Genomic DNA, 19,944 nt, shown 5'->3' on the forward strand with positions numbered 1-19,944 from the left:
CATCCATGCTGGCTGGTTCTCTGGTAGGTTTAGTTTTCATAGTGCTTCATAGTGCTAGTGTCACGTGTGTAGGATATATCAATCTACTATTATTACAAGGCCAATGGTGGGTAATGGTATGTGTGTGTGTGTGTGTGTGTGTGTGTGTGTGTGGGTGGGGGGGGGGGTACATGTGGGAATTTGTATGCTCATGTCACCTACCCAAAGTAGAGGAATCTCAATTGGCAGGCTGGATAGTACCATAATCTATATGGTACTATGAAACTGTTCACTGGCTGAAGGCATAAGCAGTAGTAATGGGGTGATATAGCTTTAATGAGGTGTTAGAAAGTTTGTGTGACTTGATAAAATGAAATATTTTTGATTCTTCTTCACATCAAGGGCAAGTTTTCTGATAGGATTTTGTTGGAATTTTTATATTTGGGATCATTTGATTGTACCTCACTTTGTGTACTATTTTCTAGTAATAAGCAAGTAACAGAAGTTTAAAATAAATAGTGGAGGTCAATTGATGCAGTGCAGGGGAAGAACATGATTTGCCCTCGCAGCGCTCGGCCTCTGCATCCAGCCTCATCCACACGTTCACAAAGAACATTTTCGAGACTAAAGGTAGCATCCAGCCTCCGTGGGTACTCGGGCAGTCGGGTGGATTGGAGGATGACCTCCCGCTTGGCAAAGAAAGAAAAAGAAAAAGACAAGCCTCGGATCCCGGAAGCGCCCGCCATGATGCCATCGGAACCCCCCCCCCCCCCCCCCCCCCGCACTGCCTGTTATGGCGGCGCTTCCCGAAATTAAAGCGGTGATTGCTGAAACGCTGGGTCCAGAACTAAAAATGATTTCAACAAAACTTTCAGAGCAAACAACTGCTTTCACAGGGTGTGAGGCCCGATTCTCTGATCTGGAATAATCATACGTGTAAGATGGCGTCCTTACCTCCCAGACAGAAATCTCCGTTCTCTAGGCTGCTCTGGAGAAGTACTCCAAAAGATTGGAAGACCTTGAAAATCATTCGAGGCGCTCAAATATGCGTTTTCTTGGCCTCCCCAAGTCCCTTGACAACCGACAACTCCATACCTTTTTGGAAAGCTGGTTCAGTAAGTAACTCGCGCTTTCCTATGCACATGGCCTCTTCCGCATGGAACGCGCGCATAGACTAGGGCCTAAAAAGGCCTCAGATTCCCGGCCTACGGTAGTAATAGCGAAATTTTTTAATTTTGCACACGAATGAGAGATACTACAAGCTAACCAAGCTGGTAAGTCCTTGGTTTATGAAAACCAGAAAATTATGATTTTTCAGGACTTTTCTGCAGCGTTAGCTGCCAAATGCCGCCTTTTGGCACCCTTATATTCCAAGTTGATTGCGGTGGGCCTTCGGGCGACCCTGGTCTATCCTGCACGCCTGCAGGCCAGTGCTCTTACAGGAGTTCGCTGGTTCACGGAAACAGAGGAGGTGCACAATTTTCTACGCACTCACTCACTCTCTGACTCGCAGTGCTTGGAGGAGACAAATTTGAGTCCAGGCTAGGTGCTCACGCAGATTTGACAAGTCAGGCTACTGATTTTGGCCACTGAAGGTTTGTTTTCTGACCTAGAGACTTTGAGCGGTGAATCCTCAGTTTATCATTTTTCTTACCAGAGAACGCCCTAGAATTCATAGGGGTTGCACATTTCTCACTGCAACCCTGGAAGAGATGGGATGGTAACGGTAATAGAAATTGGGCTGGGTTTAAGGTAAGGACTGCCTGCGGGCACTACAAGACTTTGGCCTGTTCTGTTTGCTTATTATCTCTGGGACCTAATGCTGAAGCAGGGCCTGCTTATCTGGATGCCATGTTTAATGTTGTGGATGGGGTTTGATTGGGGGGTGGGGATTGTTTGCATGGAAGTGTCTTCCATAGGGTTGTTCTGGCTGTTGAGGATGTTTGGAGTTCTGAGTAATATAACGGGTCAAGGAGGTTGGGAGTGGGGGAGATATTTTGATACTATGCTGTGTTCTGTACTACCAGTCGTAGAAATGTGTGCTTACAGTTTCGGTTCTGTTATAGTAATGACAGGGATGTGTGGGGGCTTGAGCTGGGAGGGCTCCCACTTTGAAGCATATTATCTGGTTCATCTGTTTTGTGTTCCCAGGTTGAAGCGCTCCTAGCAGCGGCACCCGAATAATATCCTGGAATGTGTGCGGGATAAACTCTTCAATTAAGCATTCCAAAATTCTTACTCTCTTAAAAAAGAAGCAGGTTGATATAGCGTTTCTACAGGAGACCCATCTCACAGATATAGAACATGGGAAAGTAGATAGAAATTGGGTTGGCAATGTCTACTTTGCATCAGCCTCTACTAAATCCGCTGGTGTGACAATATTATTTAATAAACAGTTGCCCTTTAAAGTTCAAAAAGAAATTAAGGATGCTCAAGGGTGGTAACTAATTCTGGTAATTCAGGTGTATGAGATCACTCTTGTATTATGTAACATCTGTACCCCTAATAACTATAGTCCTGGGTTTTTTAGAGACCTTCAGTGTCTACTTCTCCCTTATCTAGGTGACTTTCTTATTCTGGGCAGTGAATTTCATGCTGTCCGTGACCCCATTTTAGACAAGTCCCAAACATCCATACGAGACCTGGGAGTGAACAAAGGACCTATGCAATTGGAACAGTCCCTACACTTAGTAGATGTGTGATGCATACTACACCCGATGGAAAAAGATTTTACGCGTATCTCATGAGCGCATGTCACCCTGTCCCTCTTGGATTATTTTTTAATTAGCAGTCTTCTTTTTACTAAAGACAATGACGCTGGCATAGGGAACATTGTTATCTCTGACCATGCATCAGTGTGGCTAGATCTCCAGCTGTCCACTGTCACTTCCTCATCCCGCCTGTGGCACTTTCCATACTGCCTGGCTGATGATATTCTTTTCCAAGAATACCTACAGGCCAAATGGAAGGACTATGCTGGGTTAAACAGTGAGCATAGGACTGAACCGGTCCTCTTTTGGTACGCCGCTAAAGCGGTCCTAAGGGGGGACATCATATCTTATGTAGTTCATAGGCGCAAGGTTTTGGACAAGTGTCTTTTGGCCCTGAGCACTCAATTGAGGCACGCTAAGGAACGATTGGCAAGTTTTAATTCTAGCTCAAACAGAGAGAATTACCTTATACTCAAAGGGGACTTAAATTAATTAATCCATCAAAGGGCCAAAAAGAGCCTTCTCTATTACCAATACCGATTATACCAGTTTAGCAATAAATTGAGGAAATTATTGGCTAACTGAATTAGAGCGGCTCGTAGTGCATGGCATATCGCAGCTATCTGAACCCCAGCCGGTCGAATTGTTAATGATACCGTGGCTATTCTGGCCCAGTTCAGACAATTTTACTCTGACCTATATGCTACTGACGGTTGCGATGAGGAGGTGTGTGATCGTTTTTGTGTCCGAATTGACTTACCCTGCCTCTCAGAGACACAAAGGGAATGGGGGTTGAGGAGGTTTAATTGGCTATCCGACAGGCTAAGCGTTTTAAAGCCCCGGGTCCAGACGGCTTTACGGCTGAATTTTATAAGTGTCTTTTAGACCCCTTGGGACCCTTACTGGCCCATACTTTTTCAGAGTTTATATGAACGGGCTCCATGCTGGCCCATGTCAATATTGCTCATATTACTCTTATTGCAAAACTGGGAAAGGACCCTCACTCCCCGGCCTTGTATCATCCTATTTCATTACTTAATTTTGATAGGAAATTACTAGCCAAAATTATGGCAGATCGATTGGTGGCAGTTCTGCCTTCCTTGATCAGCCTGGGACAGGTGGGCTTTGTCTGACACCACTATGCCCTGACTAATATTTGGAAGATCCTGGCGGCTATGGCTATGTGTAGGCAAATGGATTCCCCCTATCTGGTGATCAGTTTTGATGCTGAAAAAGCATTTGATAGGGTGGAGTGGAAATACCTAGTTCATATTTTGCAAGCAATGGGTTTTAATGGCCTTTTTTATGATGATGTTCAATTGCTATATCATTATCCTTCATCCCTTATTATTGCTAATCGTTCACAATCTGAGACATTCTCTGTCTCCTTGGGTACGAGGGAAGGCTGTCCACTATCTCCCCTTTTATTTTTGCTGCAGCTTGAGCCCCTTCTTTTGGCAATACAGTGTACTCAGGCGATACGGGAGGTTAAGCTGCAGAAGGATGTGTTCAAATATGTGTCCTTTGCAGATGACATTTTGGCCTTTTTGACTGACCCCGCTCGTTCCCTTTCAGCTCTGATGCAATTAATTTGGGAGTTTGGACTTTTATCTGGCCTCTGCCTTAACATGGACAAATCAGAAGCCTTGGCGTTTCCAGACTCTCTTCAGGAGCGGTGGGATGAGACCTTTCCTTTGCAATGGGCTAAGGGGTCCATCCAATATTTGGGGATTATGCTTCCCTGTTCTCCAGACCTTCTATATAAATGTAATGTCCCACCCTTGATTCAGAATTCCCTGGAAAGCCTGTGTTCTTGGAAGGCCTTGCCTCTCTCATTAGGAGGTCGAGTGAGCTTGTTTAAGATGGTTCACCTCCCGAAGTGGCTTTACGTTTTGCAAAATGTACCCCTTTCTCTTACATGCAAAGATCTGGTAAATTTGGATAAAGCAGTACACGCCTACTTGTGGAAAGGTGGGAAAGCTAGAATGGCTTGTGGGAGAGATGGGGGAAAGGGGGCTGGGAATGCCGGACTTGGGCATATATAATCTGGCTGGGAACTTACACCTTATTAGATACTGGCTCGTGAACCAATCGTCCTACGTTAATGTTTCAGCTGAATGAGGATTGGTCACTCCCTTGGATTTGAAATTTGTACTGCAGTCACCCTCGGACAAACTTCGACCTTTTTGACTCAAACCCCTCAATAGTGCCTCTTCGGAAAACATGGCAAGTGGTCACCAAGATGCTGCAGATATCACGGATGTGTTCCTATCTGCTACCCATTAAGGGAAACCTGGATTTTCCACTGGGCACTCGACATGGGGTTTCGCCTGTGGGAGTCTAAAGGTATTACTCAGTTGAGTCATTTATTTAATGCGGAAGGTCAAATATTGTCATTCTCTGACCTGCAAGCAATATATCAGTTGCATCCGGCCCGGGTATTTCCCTACCTCCAGATTCAACACTATATTTATTTAATTAATTAATTTATTTATTTATTTATTTAGGCATTTTTATATACCGAACATATTGTATACACTTCATGTCAGTTTACATAAAAAATTGGGGACAAGGGTATTAGTACTTTGTCCCAAAAACCATATAATTCATAATATATAAATAAAATTAAAATGGAGTTAAAATAATAGAAACATAAAATTAAGATTAAAAAACCCCTTGGAGCGCCCTTAGATTTTTATCTCCTAGTAGCCTGCTATACTAAAGAATTACAAAATACCGTATTTTCCGACGTATAAGACGAGTTTTTAACCCCGGAAAATCTTCTCAAAAGTCGGGGGTCTTCTTATATGCCGGGTGTCGCCTTATAGGGCGTATAATTAATTTATAAGCCCTCCCTGTCTCCAAGACTATCAGAGCAGTAGTGCATCCCTCTGGCCCGCATTTTTAGATGGCGCCGGCCGTCCAGTACTCCTACCATGTGACAGTGGCCGGCCAATGGCACGGATACTCTGTCACGTGGTAAGGGCAAAGGGCCATCGGCGCCATTTTGATTAGTGGCAGCCGACGGCCCGAGAGCGGGAGATCGCTCCCGGGACCCCCACTGGACCACCAGGTACCTGTAAAAAGGTTTTTGGGGGGGGGGGTCGGGAGGGTGGGGGAAGCTGAGGGATTAGTTTTAAAGAGTCGGAGTGGATTTTTTGTTTATTGGCTCGGGCGCAGCCGATAAAAAAAAAAAAAAATAACCCCGATCGGGCCGGACGAAAAAAACAAAACACGATGTGAATCGGAACCGGAATCAGAACTGGTTCCGATTCACATCTCTATTACCGGTACCTCCTTCTCTGCCTCTCAGATCTCACACATGCGCGTTTGCGCCGCTTCACTGCAGTCCTCAGGAGCGAGATCTGAGAGGCAGAGAAGGAGGTACCGGTAATAGGATACAAGGGCGGGCCAGAGGGATGCGTTACCGCTCTGATAGTCTTGGAGACAGGGAGGGCTGAGCAGGCAGCCAAGAAGGGGTAGTCTTATACGGCGAGTATATCCCAAACTCTATATTTTAACTGGAAAAGTTGGGGGTTGTCTTATACGCCCAGTCGGCTTATACGCCGGAAAATATGGTAATAAAATACAAATTGAAATTTTAATAATACCGTCTCCCGAATCCATGCATCCCAGGGTTTTTCACTGTTTGGATGCCTTATTTTTGTTTGATAGGTCGCAGCCTCCCTCCCTTTTTATTATAAAAATCTCAAAAAATGTATACTACAAGACCCATATTTAATATTTGTGGATAGATGGAATGGAGATAAGGTGTTTGTTCTTACTGTCCCTATCTTAAGGCCTGCTTTAATCAAGTGTCCCAACTAGCGTCAGGTATGTACTATTAGGAAATGCAGTACAAATGTTTACGAAGAGCATATGTGTCAGCTCATTTTGCGTACCGCTCTCAAATTCCTTCCTCTGACTTGTGTGTTAAGTGTAAGCAAGCTACAGGCATGCTATCTCATTCTTTTGGGCCTGCCCTCTTATCAGGCCTGCCCTCTTATCAGACGATTCTGGGGTCTTATTGCAAATTATATCAAAAACTTCCCTTGACACCGTTCATTTTTCTGTTTGAACATTTTCCTCTGCTGATTAAATGTGCTGGTTCCCTTTATTCATCATGAAATCCTGTTTAGTGGGCAAAAAAGTGATATTGTTACATTGGAGGGATTCAGATGCCCCTTCTTATTGGGCCTGGCGGAACCATCTCCACCATATGATGTGCATGGATGATTTGAACTCTCTTTGCTCTCCTCTACAGCGCCGGAAGTTTTTGTCTATATGGGATCCATACGTCAATGCCCTACCACACAGATCCAGGAGTTTGATTCTTAATGACTGACTTATTGGTTCTTTTCCGGATCTGGCCTAACTTGTAAGAGGTGCTAGGACACATAGTATGGACTCGTGGGTGGCTGTTCTGGTTCATATAATATGGAGGGGGGGGGCGGGGAGGGTTCAGATAACCTATGTCTTTTTTCATTTTCTTTGTCGCTTGTCCCGTGGTGTTAAGTGTACCAACATCACTGGGCTGTTGATATGTTGTAAGCTTCATTCAAATAAAAATGTTTCAAACAAAATAAATAAATAGTGTGTGGAAGGAGATAAGCGAAAATTTTAACCCGCATCCAATTGTTCCGAATTTTCACAGTTGAAAGTTGGCAAACCTTCTTGCGTTGCCTCTTGTAGCCTGGATCTATCTGAACAAAGACACTTATTATGTACTACCATGGTTTTATGATGTGAACAAATTTTGAATAGATGAGTCTGTCCAAAACTATTTTACTGGTGCCTTAAACGAGATCTTTTTTTTTTTTTTCCAAAACAGTTTTTATTAGCAGCAACAAGAATATGCAGCCAAACACCAAATATCATTATTATACATCCAGAGCCAACATGGCTTAAGACAGCATCAACATTATACGCATACAATACCAAAGATTGGTAAACATTGAACACACACACACACACACATATATATATATATATATATAGTGCAATTCTCGCTGCCCTTGTTTTCTTTTATCTCCCCTGGACCCCCCCTCACCTCATTCAAGAGCCTTCGCCACATTCCCCCATCTCAGACATCCAACCTCACATTCATCCCATTCCCCTAGACATACCCGCCATCCAACCGCCACATCCACTACATCAGCCCGCCCCCCCCCCCCCCCCCCCCGGGACCAGGGAATTCACTGCCAGGACACACTATAGCCTGTTTCCAACAGACCGGTTTGGGTTTCCTTTGGTAGGATTACAAAGAATGCTTACCGGCATCCATCATAGTGTTTATCTCTCTTGGGTCACGATTTGAAGCTCCAGGGAGGAAGACTCAGAACCAATGTCAAGAAGTATTTCTTCATGGAGTGGGTGGTGGATACCTAGAACGCCCTTCCGGAGGAAGTGGTGAAGACGAAAACTGTGAAGGATTTCAAAGGGGCGAGGGATAAACACTGTGCATCCATAAAGTCTAGAGCATGTGAATGAAGAGAAGAGGCATGGGGGTGGCTTGCGGGAATGACAGCTACTACCTGGAGATTAATACCCTTATTCAATAAACATACACATGGTTAAGTCTTCACTGAATGACTTACAAGGAGAGATTGAAGAATCTAAATATGTACACCCTGGAAGAAAGGAGGAACAGAGGTGATGTGATACAGACTTTCCAGATACTTGAAAGGTTTTAATGATCTAAAGACAATGACAAACCTTTTCCATTGGAAAAAAATCAGCAGAACCAGGGATCACGATTTAAAACTCCAGGGAGGAAGACTCAGAACCAATGTCAGGAAGTATTTCTTCACGGGGTGATGGATGCCTGGAATGCCCTTCCGGAGGAAGTGGTGAAGATCAAAACTGTGAAGGACTTCAAAGGGGCATGGGATAAATATTGTGGATCCATAAAGTCTAAAGGATGTGAAAGAAGAGAAGAGGCATGGAGGTAGCTTGCGGGAATTATGCCTACTACTTGGAGATTAATACCCTTATTCAATAAACACACTCACTGTCAGTGCAACTCCAGCATTGCTCTATGCTTCAACGGCAAGAGGAAATGTGGAAAAAAAAGGATTTGCTTTCACAAAAAACCAGGGAGTAGCTTGCTTGTTGCGGCGGTTACTATGCCAAACCAAATAAGTCTGATACTTCACTTCAGTGCATATCCAGCATAGCTCTCTGCTTCAACGGCAGGGGGTGGGGGAAGAGGAAAAGAGGATTTATATTCAGGCAACAACCAACAAGGAATGAATTACATAGTCTGGGCAAACAAATAATTATGGGAGTAGCTTGCTTGTTACGGCGGTTACTACCCTGAATCAGTTAAGCTGGATACTTCACTGGGAATACATATCTAGCACAACACACTGCTTCAACGGCAGGGGGAATAAAGAAAAGAGGAATTATATTCAGACAACTAACAAGAACTGAATGGCACAGGCTGGATAAACAAATAAGCGTGGGAGTAACTTGCTTATTGCAGCAGTTGCTACCCCTGACCAATTGAGCTGGATGCTTTGCTTAGATGCAGCTCCAGCGCTGCTCTCTACATCGATGGCAGGGGTGGAGGGAAACTGGAACCAGGAAGTTGCTGATGGGGGGCCAAGAGTAACAGATAAGTATGAGGAAAAAAAAAGTGTGAAAGCTTGCTGGGCAGATTGGATGGGCCGTTTGGTCTTCTTCTGCCATCATTTCTTTGTTTCTATGTTTCATTTCTATAATGCGACTCTAACATTGCTCTATGCTTCAACGGCAAGAGGAAATGTGGAAAAAAGGATTTGAATTCACAAAAAAGCGGGGGAGTAGCTTGCTTGTTGTGGCAGTTACTACCCCAAACCAAATAAGACTGATACTTCACTTGCAATGCATGTCCAGCATAGCTCTCTGCTTCAATGGCAGGGGGAATGAAGAAAAGAGATTTATATTCAGACAACAACCAACAAGGACTGAATTACATAATCTGGGTAAACAAATAAGCGTGGGTGTAGCTTGCTTGTTACAGCGGTTACTACCCCAAATCAGTTAAGCTAGATTAAGCTCCAGCACTGCTCTCTATATTAATGGCGGGGGTGGAGGGTAAATAGAACCAAAAAGTTACTAATGAGGGCCAATAGTAACAGATAAGTATGAGAAAAAAAAATGTGTGAAACTTTGCTGGGCAGACTGGATGGGCTGTTTGGTCTTCTTCTGCCGTCATTTCTATGTTTCTATGATTACCACTCATACAGTCCATCCGTTCCATTTGCATGGACATAGCCATCCGGTGATGCTAGGCTGCAATGGTGGGGGAGGTCGCAAGTTCCACCCACACCAATAGGATCGTGCGGCATGCCAAGACAGCAACTCTCCCAAATTTTACCTTTGAGTAAGTGCCCGGTAACAATGTCAAGAAAAAGGGTGAGTCATCAGGGCCTTACCAGATGCTTGAGTTGTCAGCCCTGTGTAGCGGATGAGAGTATCCATCACCGCCGCCCAGAACTGTGTGAGCTTCGGACAATTCAAAAGACGATGTAATAAAGAGCCCTCCTCCAGGCCGCATTTAATACAAAGTGTGGAGTCGGTATGGCTCATCCGGAACCAACGAACATCATCCTAGGATGTCAAGTGAAGAATTCAAAACTGCAGCTCGTGGAGCCCCACGTATGGATTTTGAGCATATAGAGATTTAAAGCAAGTGGCCATGTAGTCCACCGTAATATCACAGCTCAGGTTGGACCACCGACTAGCCAGTGGCTGTAAGAAATTGTGTGTTCTGCGAGCCTGACCCATGGACTTCCATCCAGCAATGGTATTATGAAGGCACGCTGCATCAAACATTGTATTTGCAAAAACAGATTCTGCAGTCACCCCCTCCGACGTCCACAGAAGAAATTGTAAATAGTGGCGGACCTGCAGGTAGGAAAAAAAATAGCGTGGAGATAGGTGGTAATCATTACTCAGTGTTTGGAAGTCCAAGAGCCCATGGGATTCTGAGTCATATAGGTGAAAGGCAAAAACCACCTCACGGCTAGCCCACTGTTGAAAGACACCGCCAGATTCCCAGCCAGGTACAAAGTCCAAGTTACCCACCAGTGGCATCAGCAAGGAACTGGAGGCCGCCATCCCAGAAAAGTACCTGCATCCACCTCCGTGCACGAGTACAGGGGTTTAGGAGTCGTCTAGGAAATTCCAGGGTGCGGAGTTGAGAAGGTTGGAGTTGCAACAGACAGAGCGGTGACCAAGGTGCAGTCATTTTGCTCACTAACCCTTGTTCACAGTAACAATAATTATCTGTCAGCCATTCTCCCACAAATCTCATCTGGAAGGCGACATTGTAAAGCCGAAAATCCGGCATTCCACATCCTCCCACCTGCCTGGGGTTTTCAAGAGTAGTATATTTAATATGGACAGGCTTACCCCGCCACAAAAATTTCGAGAAACTGGAGCGCAGGTGCTGTAAATCAAGCACAGTAAGCCAGCAAGGGAGCATGTGAAGCACATAGAGGATTTTTGCAAAAATTACCATTTTCAACAAGGCGCACCTGCCAAACAGAGAAAGTGGGAGAGACCTCCATGTCAATAACTATGTCTGTACCTTAGTGATAATTGCAGAGAGATTCAATTCATACATTTGTCCCAAATCCCTTGGAATCCAGGACCTCAAGTACCGCAACTTAACGGAAGCCCACGTAAACGGAAAGGAATCGCCCAAAGATTGTTGTAGTTCCGGGTCTAGTGCCAGGGCTTAAGATTTAGAAAAATTAATCTTCAGGCCGGCAAAATTTTGAAATTGGTCAAAAATATCTATAATCACCGGAATGCTATGGTGCGGCCGCCCTACAAATAATAAAATATAATCGGTGAAAAGTTCTATTTTCAAAGGGTGGTTGCCTACGCTAAGCCCCCAAAATTATTTTTCTCCCCGGAGTCAAATAGCTAGAGGTTCCACTGCTAGCACAATTAAGAATGGGGATAGCGGGCATCCCTGCTTTACTCCACATTGTAGTGTGAAAGGGTCCGTAAGGGCACCATTCAGCAGAATATACGTACTAGGGTTACAGTATAATGCCTCGAGACAGGTCATGAATACCAGGCTATAATTTGTTAAGGAAGGACAGAGTGGATAGAAAAGGGGGAGGTGTGGCTCTTTATGTCAGAAATAATATCCAAGCATCTGAGCTGCAAGGAAGTTGGGGCAAGGAAGAAGCACTATGGGTAGACCTAAAAACAGATGATGGAGCATCCATTTATATTGGAGTGGTTTACAGGCCTCCAAACCAAAAGGAAGAGCTGGACAGAGATCTGGTTGAAGACATCCATAAGATAGGTAAGAAAGGGGAAGTGGTGATCATTGGTGACTTTAATATGCCAGATGTAGACTGGAAAATCCCATCTGCAGAATCTAAAAACAGTAGAGCAATACTGGATGCCATGCAAGTATCTTTGTTCAAACAAATGGTATTGGAACCCACGAGAGAAGGAACTATTCTCGACTTAGTGCTCAATAATGGAGAAATCGTCTCTGATGTCAAGGTGGGCGCCCACCTCAGCACCAGTGATCATCAAACGGTATGGTTTAATATCACTAAAAGAATATGGAAAAGGAGCACAAAGACCAGAGTTTTACAGTTCAAAAACACAGACTTTGAGGAAATGGGGAAGTACCTAGAGGAAGAACTAAATGGATGGGAAAATGAGAGAGATGTGGATCAACAGTGGACCAATCTAAAAGGAGCAATCGCCAAGGCAACTGCTCTATATGTTAGAAATGTAAAGAAAAGCAAAAGAAAAATGAAACCTATCTGGTTCTCAAAGGAGTTGGCTGACAAAATTAAAGCTAAAAGAACTGCATACAAGAAATACAAAAGATCCCAAAGGAAGGAGCACAAAGAAGAATATTTGTATCAACTGAGGGAGACAAAGAAATTAATCAAGTTGGCAAAAAGTCAAGCAGAAGAGAGGATTGCCAAGGAGATAAAATATGGTGACAAAACATTTTTCAGATACATCAGCGAAAAGAGAAAGGTCCAAAGTGGTATAGTGAAATTGAAAGGTGGAAATGATCAATGTGTGGAGGGAGACGAAGAAATGGCAGAAATATTAAACGAATACTTCAGCTCTGTGTTCACTAAAGAAGACCCTGGAGAAGGACCATCTCTACACAACAAGAAACTGGAGGGAAGCGGAACAGAGGAAAATCCATTTACAGTAGATAATGTATGGGAAGAGCTAAAGAATCTGAAAGTGGACAAAGCCATGGGGCCTGATGGGATTCATCCAAGGATATTGAGGGAGCTCAGAGATGTGCTGGCGGGACCGCTGTGCGACCTGTTCAATAGATCCCTAGAAACGGGAGTGGTGCCGAGTGATTGGAGAAGAGCGGTGGTGGTCCCGCTTCACAAGAGTGGGAACAGAGAGGAGGCTGGTAACTACAGACCGGTTAGCCTCACTTCAGTGGTGGGAAAAGTAATGGAGTCACTGTTGAAAGAGAGAATAGTGAACTATCTACAGTCCGGAGAATTGATGGACCAGAGGCAGCATGGATTCACCAGAGGAAGATCCTGTCAGACAAATCTGATTGACTTTTTTGACTGGGTAACCAAGGAATTGGATAGAGGAAGAGCGCTCGATATCATATACTTGGATTTCAGCAAAGCTTTTGATACGGTTCCGCACAGGAGACTGGTGAATAAAACGAGAAGCTTGGGAGTGAGTGCCGAGGTGGTGACCTGGATTGCAAATTGGTTGACGGACAGAAGACAATGTGTGATGGTAAATGGAACCTTCTCTGAAGAGAGAGCGGTTTTAAGTGGTGTACCGCAAGGATCGGTGTTGGGACCGGTCCTGTTCAATATCTTTGTGAGCGACATTGCGGACGGGATAGAAGGTAAGGTTTGTCTTTTTGCGGATGACACTAAGATCTGCAACAGAGTGGACACGCCGGAAGGAGTGGAGAGAATGAGACGGGATCTAAGGAAACTGGAAGAGTGGTCGACGATATGGCAGCTGAGATTCAATGCCAAGAAGTGCAAAGTCATGCATATGGGGAGTGGAAATCCAAATGAACTGTATTTAATGGGGGGGGAAAGGCTGATGTGCACGGAGCAGGAGAGGGACCTTGGGGTGATGGTGTCTAATGATCTGAAGTCGGCGAAACAATGCGACAAGGCGATAGCTAAAGCCAGAAGAATGCTGGGCTGCATAGAGAGAGGAATATCGAGTAAGAAAAGGGAAGTGATTATTCCCTTGTACAGGTCCTTGGTGAGGCCTCACCTGGAGTACTGTGTTCAGTTCTGGAGACCGTACCTTCAAAAAGACAAAGACAAGATGGAGGCGGGTACAGAGAAGGGGGACCAGGAAGGTGGAGGATCTTCATCGGATGACGTACGAGGAGAGATTGAAGAATCTAAATATGTACACCCTGGAGGAAAGGAGGAGCAGAGGTGATATGATACAGACTTTCAGATACTTGAAAGGTGTTAATGATCAAAAGACAACGACAAACCTTTTCCTAAGGAAAAAAATCAGCAGAACCAGGGGTCACGATTTGAAGCTCCAGGGAGGAAGATTCAGAACCAATGTCAGGAAGTATTTCTTCACGGAGAGGGTGGTGGATGCCTGGAATGCCCTTCCGGAGGATGTGGTGAAGACCAGAACTGTGAAGGACTTCAAAGGGGCGTGGGATAAACACTGTGGATCCATAAAGTCAAGAGGCTGCCAATGAAGAGTGGGTGACTCGCCAGAATGATGGCTACTGCCTGGAGTCAATACCCTTATTAAATAAACATACACAGGCTTGACTCCAACATCGCTCTAAGCTTCAACAGCAAGAGGAAATGTGGAAAAAAGGATTCACACTCACAAAGAGGGGAGTAGCTGGCTTGTTACGGCGGTTACTACCCCAAATCAAATAAGCCGATACTTCACTTTCAATGCATATACAGCATAGTTCTCTGATTCAACGGCAGGGGAGAAGAAAAGAGGGTTCGCACTCACAAAGCGGGGAGTAGCTGGCTTGTTACGGCGGTTACTACCCCAAACCAAATGGGCCTGATACTTCACTTTCGATGCACAACCAGCATGGCTCTCTGCTTCAACGGCATGGGAGAAGACTTATACGTCACGCATATCCAGCATAGCTCCCTGCTTCAACGGCAGGGGAGAAGAAAAACAACCAATAAGGGCTAATAACATAGTCTGGGTAAAACAAATAAGCATGGGTGCAGCTTGCTTATTGCGGCGGCTACTACCCCAAACTAATCAAGCTAGATATTTCACTTGGATGCAGCTCCATCACTGCTCTCTACATTAAAGGTGGGGATGGAAGGGAAATAGAACCAAGAGCTAAGAGAAACAGATAAGTATGAGAGAAAATATGTGTGAAGCTTGCTGGGCAGACTAGATGGGCCATTTGGTCTTCTTCTGCCGTCATTTCTATGTTTCTATGTTTCTATGTTTCTATGAATGGGCCCGAGAGCCCATATTGTCACAGAGCCCAGAACATATATTCCCACGATATGGAGTCAAAGGTTTTCTCGGCATCTAGATTCAGTATCAAAGCCTCTGTTGTTGGGTGATAACTAAGTGCTGCTATAAGGCAACCTTACATTCCGGACTCCCTGTCTCCCCTTTATGAATCCAGGCTGGTCTGTATCAATTATAGCAGGTAAATACCTATTCAATCGCTTGGCAAAGATGGTTGTTAAAATCTTTACATCTACATTAATTTGGGAGATAGGCCTGTACAAGCCAACCTCCAAAGGGTCTTTATCCTTTTAGGGCAGAACCACAATAATCGAACGGTTGGCCTCATCATGGAGCCTTTTACGTACAAGCAGCTCATTGTAATAGTGGGACAGGGGGGCCAGAAGTTGGAACTTCATATTTTATAAAATTCAGACCCTAGTCCGTCCTGTCCCACTGCCTTCCCTATCTTCAACCCCTGTATTGCTGCATATACCTCACTATCGCTAATAGGCATATTCAGTCCCACTAGCTGGTCCGCAGTCAACCGCGGCCAAGTTAGCCCCTGAAGGAACTGTTCTATGATGGCCGGGTTAAGAGTCTTTTTGGCGTACAGCTGTTTAAAATAATCCAGGAATCTAGCGGAGATATCTGCTGTTGTCGTCTCATGCCCTCCATCTCGACCTCGGATACCTGTGATAATCTGCCGCTGATTCCGAGGTCAGACCAGGTTAGCTAACATTTTACTCGCTTTATTGCCATACTTATATAACTGAAATTGATAATACTTCAGGGATTTAGAGGCCCGCTGATGTAGTAGAGAGTTGAGCATGTTACGCGCTTGGTCCACCAGAACTTTATCGGCTATTGACATAGTGTGCAAGTGTTGTTGCTGCGCTTTTTTGAGCACCCCAGTGAGGTGTAAAATTTTCGCATTGCATTGTCTATTTATTTTGGCAACATAGGCTATAATGTGACCGTGCATCACTGCCTTCCCAACCTCCCACAGGAGTCCAGGAGAGACCTCTGCGGAGGTATTAAGCTCCTTATATTCCTTCCACTGAGCCTGCAGGTGAGCATGAAACAGTTTATCGAGGAACAGGTCAAGTCGCATGCACCATTAGAAGGGACCCCCGAGGTCCTCGCTCCCCCTTTAAAGTGAGAGTCACCGGAGCATGATCTGAAAATGAAATGGCACCAATGCTAGTATCTACAACTCCGGAAAATATGCTTTCCAATATTAATATATAAGTCCAAGCAGGAATATGACTGATGTGGGTTGGAATAGAAGGTAAAAGTCAACTCAGTAGGGTGCAAAATCCGCCATACATCCAGCATATGGAGTTCCTGACACAAAAAGTTCATTGACCATAGCAACTTTAAGTGGGCAGCAGTCAAGGGATTTATTTGCCACTGTGTGGAAATCCCCCCCCCCCCTCCCCCCCACCACCACCAGAGTGTGACCTGGAAAACTTTTCAAAATGCCCACGAGCCCTGAAAAAAAAACTCATGGGCGTACACATTAGGTGCATAGATATTACAGAACACCACTCGCTGTTGATAGAGGACTCCAGCAGCTACCACATAGCTTCCTCCTTTGTCATGGCACACCCGAGTAAGTTGAAAAGGCAATTGTTTGTGTATGAGAATGGCAGCACCCTGCTTACGAGCAGAGAAAAATGAGTATATGCATTGCCCCACCCAATCATGTTTTACTTACCCATGCTCTCATCATTAAGATGGGTTTCTTGAAGGAACGCCACTTGGGACCGCTGACGCTGCAGCATAGAAAGTAATTTGGATCGCTTTATGGGAGAGAGGATACCATCTACATTAAGGGACGTAATTTTAACCATTGCCATGATCACCATACATGGACTGCCCACCTAGGGGGGGTTTTCGCCCCCGCTGTAAAAGTAGTATAGAGTGATCCCGAGGCTACCCAGCTTGAGCCCTCGGATTGTACAAACCCAATACAGATGGTATTATTCCCTGATCTCTACCCCTTCCACCCTCTGAGCCACCCTTCCCCTCCCCCCCCTACACATCCAAACTACATCCACATCCATACATCCATGCAACCACTACATAGGCCCCAAGAGGCACAGGGACCATCCCAATCCGGAACCATCCTCCAGACATGGAAGAGCACCCCCCTCCTTACTCCCCTCGCTTCAACCAGCTTAGATCTATAAGTCCTCCTATAGATTCAGGTCTTCCAGGCCCCGATCAGGGATCAAAGGGCCGGACATTGTAACAGCTTCAAAAAGAGAAAAAGGAAACAGGAAACTGTGCAAACCAACAACGACATATTCTGCATATGTAAGAACCAAAAATGCAGTTAACTGAGAGCTCTGTTCACACTGAAACATGGACCTCCGGCCCTCATTTGCCACTCAGTTGCGTGTTCTGTGGCCAGTCAAATATGTCCAGATATCTTTATTTAAGCCACACCGGGGGTTATTCAGCGTTGCCAGGAAGTGGGCTGCTTCCTCTCTCCGTTCTGCTCCAGCCATAGTCTCCTGCTTCCCGCGGTGCAATGACAACTCTACAGTGGATGCACCAGGCTGCCAGAAGGCCCCCCCCCCCCCCAGGCAAAAGCACTCAAAATCGTTGATCAGTTCACTTAATTAGTGGAGGTAAGGTTTAGAGGCGGCCGCCATCTTGGCCAAGTGTTGCCCTGCTGCATACCATGCCACTCTGGCCGCAAGCCTTTGCCATCCGCGGTGCTCTGAGGGATCGGCAGTGGGGGCATGAGCCCTTCAAAGTCCCCCTCAGGCCAAACAGCCGTGGAATTGCCACAGTTGCACAATTTTAACGGGGGAAATTTGGCGGGGGATCGCAGAGCTCAGCTTCCCAACTTCCTTACCGGTGACATCATCGCCAGACGTCTGTAAACTAGATTTTAAACTTAAAATTGCAACTAATAACACGACATTTCAATAGTAACAGGGAATGTAGCTATGAAACTTATCCTTAATACAACATTTATTCACAGAGATTAATGTTAGTTTTTTTTATAAACTGTGCAGTAGGAGGTGCAGCGTTTATAAATACTGTATATTTCTGCTTCAGAAATACACATGTATGTTTTGGTATGCAAATTTATAAGAAAAAACATACTTTCTTTTACCTATTTTATAAACATACGACATTTCTGGTGCGGAATAAAATGTAATGTGTACTTATAATAACACAAATTTATAAATGGAGGCAGGTGTTTAATAAAATATCTGCATATACAGTTTTGGAAATCCTTATAGATGTAGTTTAAATAATCAGTTTGCTGATACCTCAATCCATTTCTTGTTTAGCTAGAGCCTTTAGCACTTCACCCTGGACCCCCACCAGTTCACCCCGACAATAGATATGTCTGATTTCACTTGCCGTTCCCCTCCTGTATGTATAAGTTCAGTAATACATACCCGTATAACTTTTACAAAATAGCAACTACAATGTGTATGTCTGAATCCCTCCGTAGAACACCCTTAGCCTACCCCTTCCCCCCACCCAGCCACCCCCGGTAAAATATATGCATGAAATGGAAAATGCGCACATACTCTTTGATGTTTTAAATTGTATATATATATGTGTTATACATGCTATTTTTACATGTGAAACCTTTTTGAAAATTTATGCCATAATATGTATAAATAAAAGTCGGTAAACTATTTTTAGGAGGTACCTTTTTGTTGGACTATATACATTTGTCATATATCTTAATTGACTAACATGATGAACATGTTTTTTTTTTTATGATTAATCTTTTGACTCAGATCCAAGTGTAAGGTATGGACTGTAAGGAGGATGGAAATATGGAGGACTTTAACAGCCCCATTTGGGACAAAATTACATTATGATCATTGCTAAAGCAGAAGAATTAAACCTACTGTTTAAAGGAAAAAAAGGAAATACATAATCTGAGCCATAAAATCTAATGGAAACTGTTCTGACTTATTTACATTTTTGTTTTATAACTAGAAAACCTGATGTGAGTTTAGATTATATACTTCCAGTGAAAACAAGTTTATCATCTGAGAGTAATAAAGCATTTTGTATGATTGGCCATGGTACATCAACCCAAGAAGATCTGCTTCGATTAGCTGGGAAATGGCACCTTGGAAATTTACTACTTTTCAATGGTATTTTTTTGCATTTCATTATTAAGTATATTAGATATTTCTCCTCTAAAACCATCTGTTTTCCCTCTACAGCTTTGTTTATACAATCTTAGAAATTCCAATAAACTTGATTATTGGATAAATAAAGCAATCATAAAAATATTACCAACAAAGATGAAAACATACTTAACAAACTGAATCAGCATGATCCGTTATGACTGAGGGATGTAAAAATGATCTCCCTTTAGAGATTAAAACAAGTAGACTACTTCCATAGCCAGTAGAAGTTAATGTTTAGACATGTTCAATACATTATCCCTTTTTGGGACTACAAGCACAGTCTATCAATTACATTGACACATATAGAATTTTTGGCACCTCTAGGCACTGTTGGTACTGTTTTCCCCTTGTCATGCCCCCTTCCCCTGCTGAGCTTAGACAACAGGGAGCAGAAGGTCTATGGCATAGTTGCCTAGTTTCTTGTAGCAGCTCAGGGGTAGATCCTGTGACTAAAATTAAAAATTTCTGAAGCAAATTGGAAAACATGTCTATCTCTTATTTAAAATTATAAAAATAAAGTAGTTTTACACTTTATTAGTATAATTTTATTTTTATTGGGTTAAGAAAAGTGATCTCAAGTATCAGTACAATGAGGATACTTTAGAAGTGGGGAGAAGAAGTGAGGATCA

The 19,944-nt window shown here is 44.0% G+C and overlaps 1 protein-coding gene across 1 annotated transcript in view; it reads left to right on the forward strand.

The window, feature by feature from the left end:
- The window catches only part of LOC115087279 (lysosomal-trafficking regulator-like), a 1,534,685-nt gene that overhangs the window by 422,279 nt on the left and 1,092,462 nt on the right, over nucleotides 1-19,944 (forward strand). The window contains 1 exon segment of the mRNA XM_029594260.1: nucleotides 19,116-19,276. Coding sequence (XP_029450120.1) covers nucleotides 19,116-19,276 — 161 coding nt within the window.

Source organism: Rhinatrema bivittatum, chromosome 3 (genome assembly GCF_901001135.1).
Source record: "Rhinatrema bivittatum chromosome 3, aRhiBiv1.1, whole genome shotgun sequence".
Taxonomy (NCBI): domain Eukaryota; kingdom Metazoa; phylum Chordata; class Amphibia; order Gymnophiona; family Rhinatrematidae; genus Rhinatrema; species Rhinatrema bivittatum.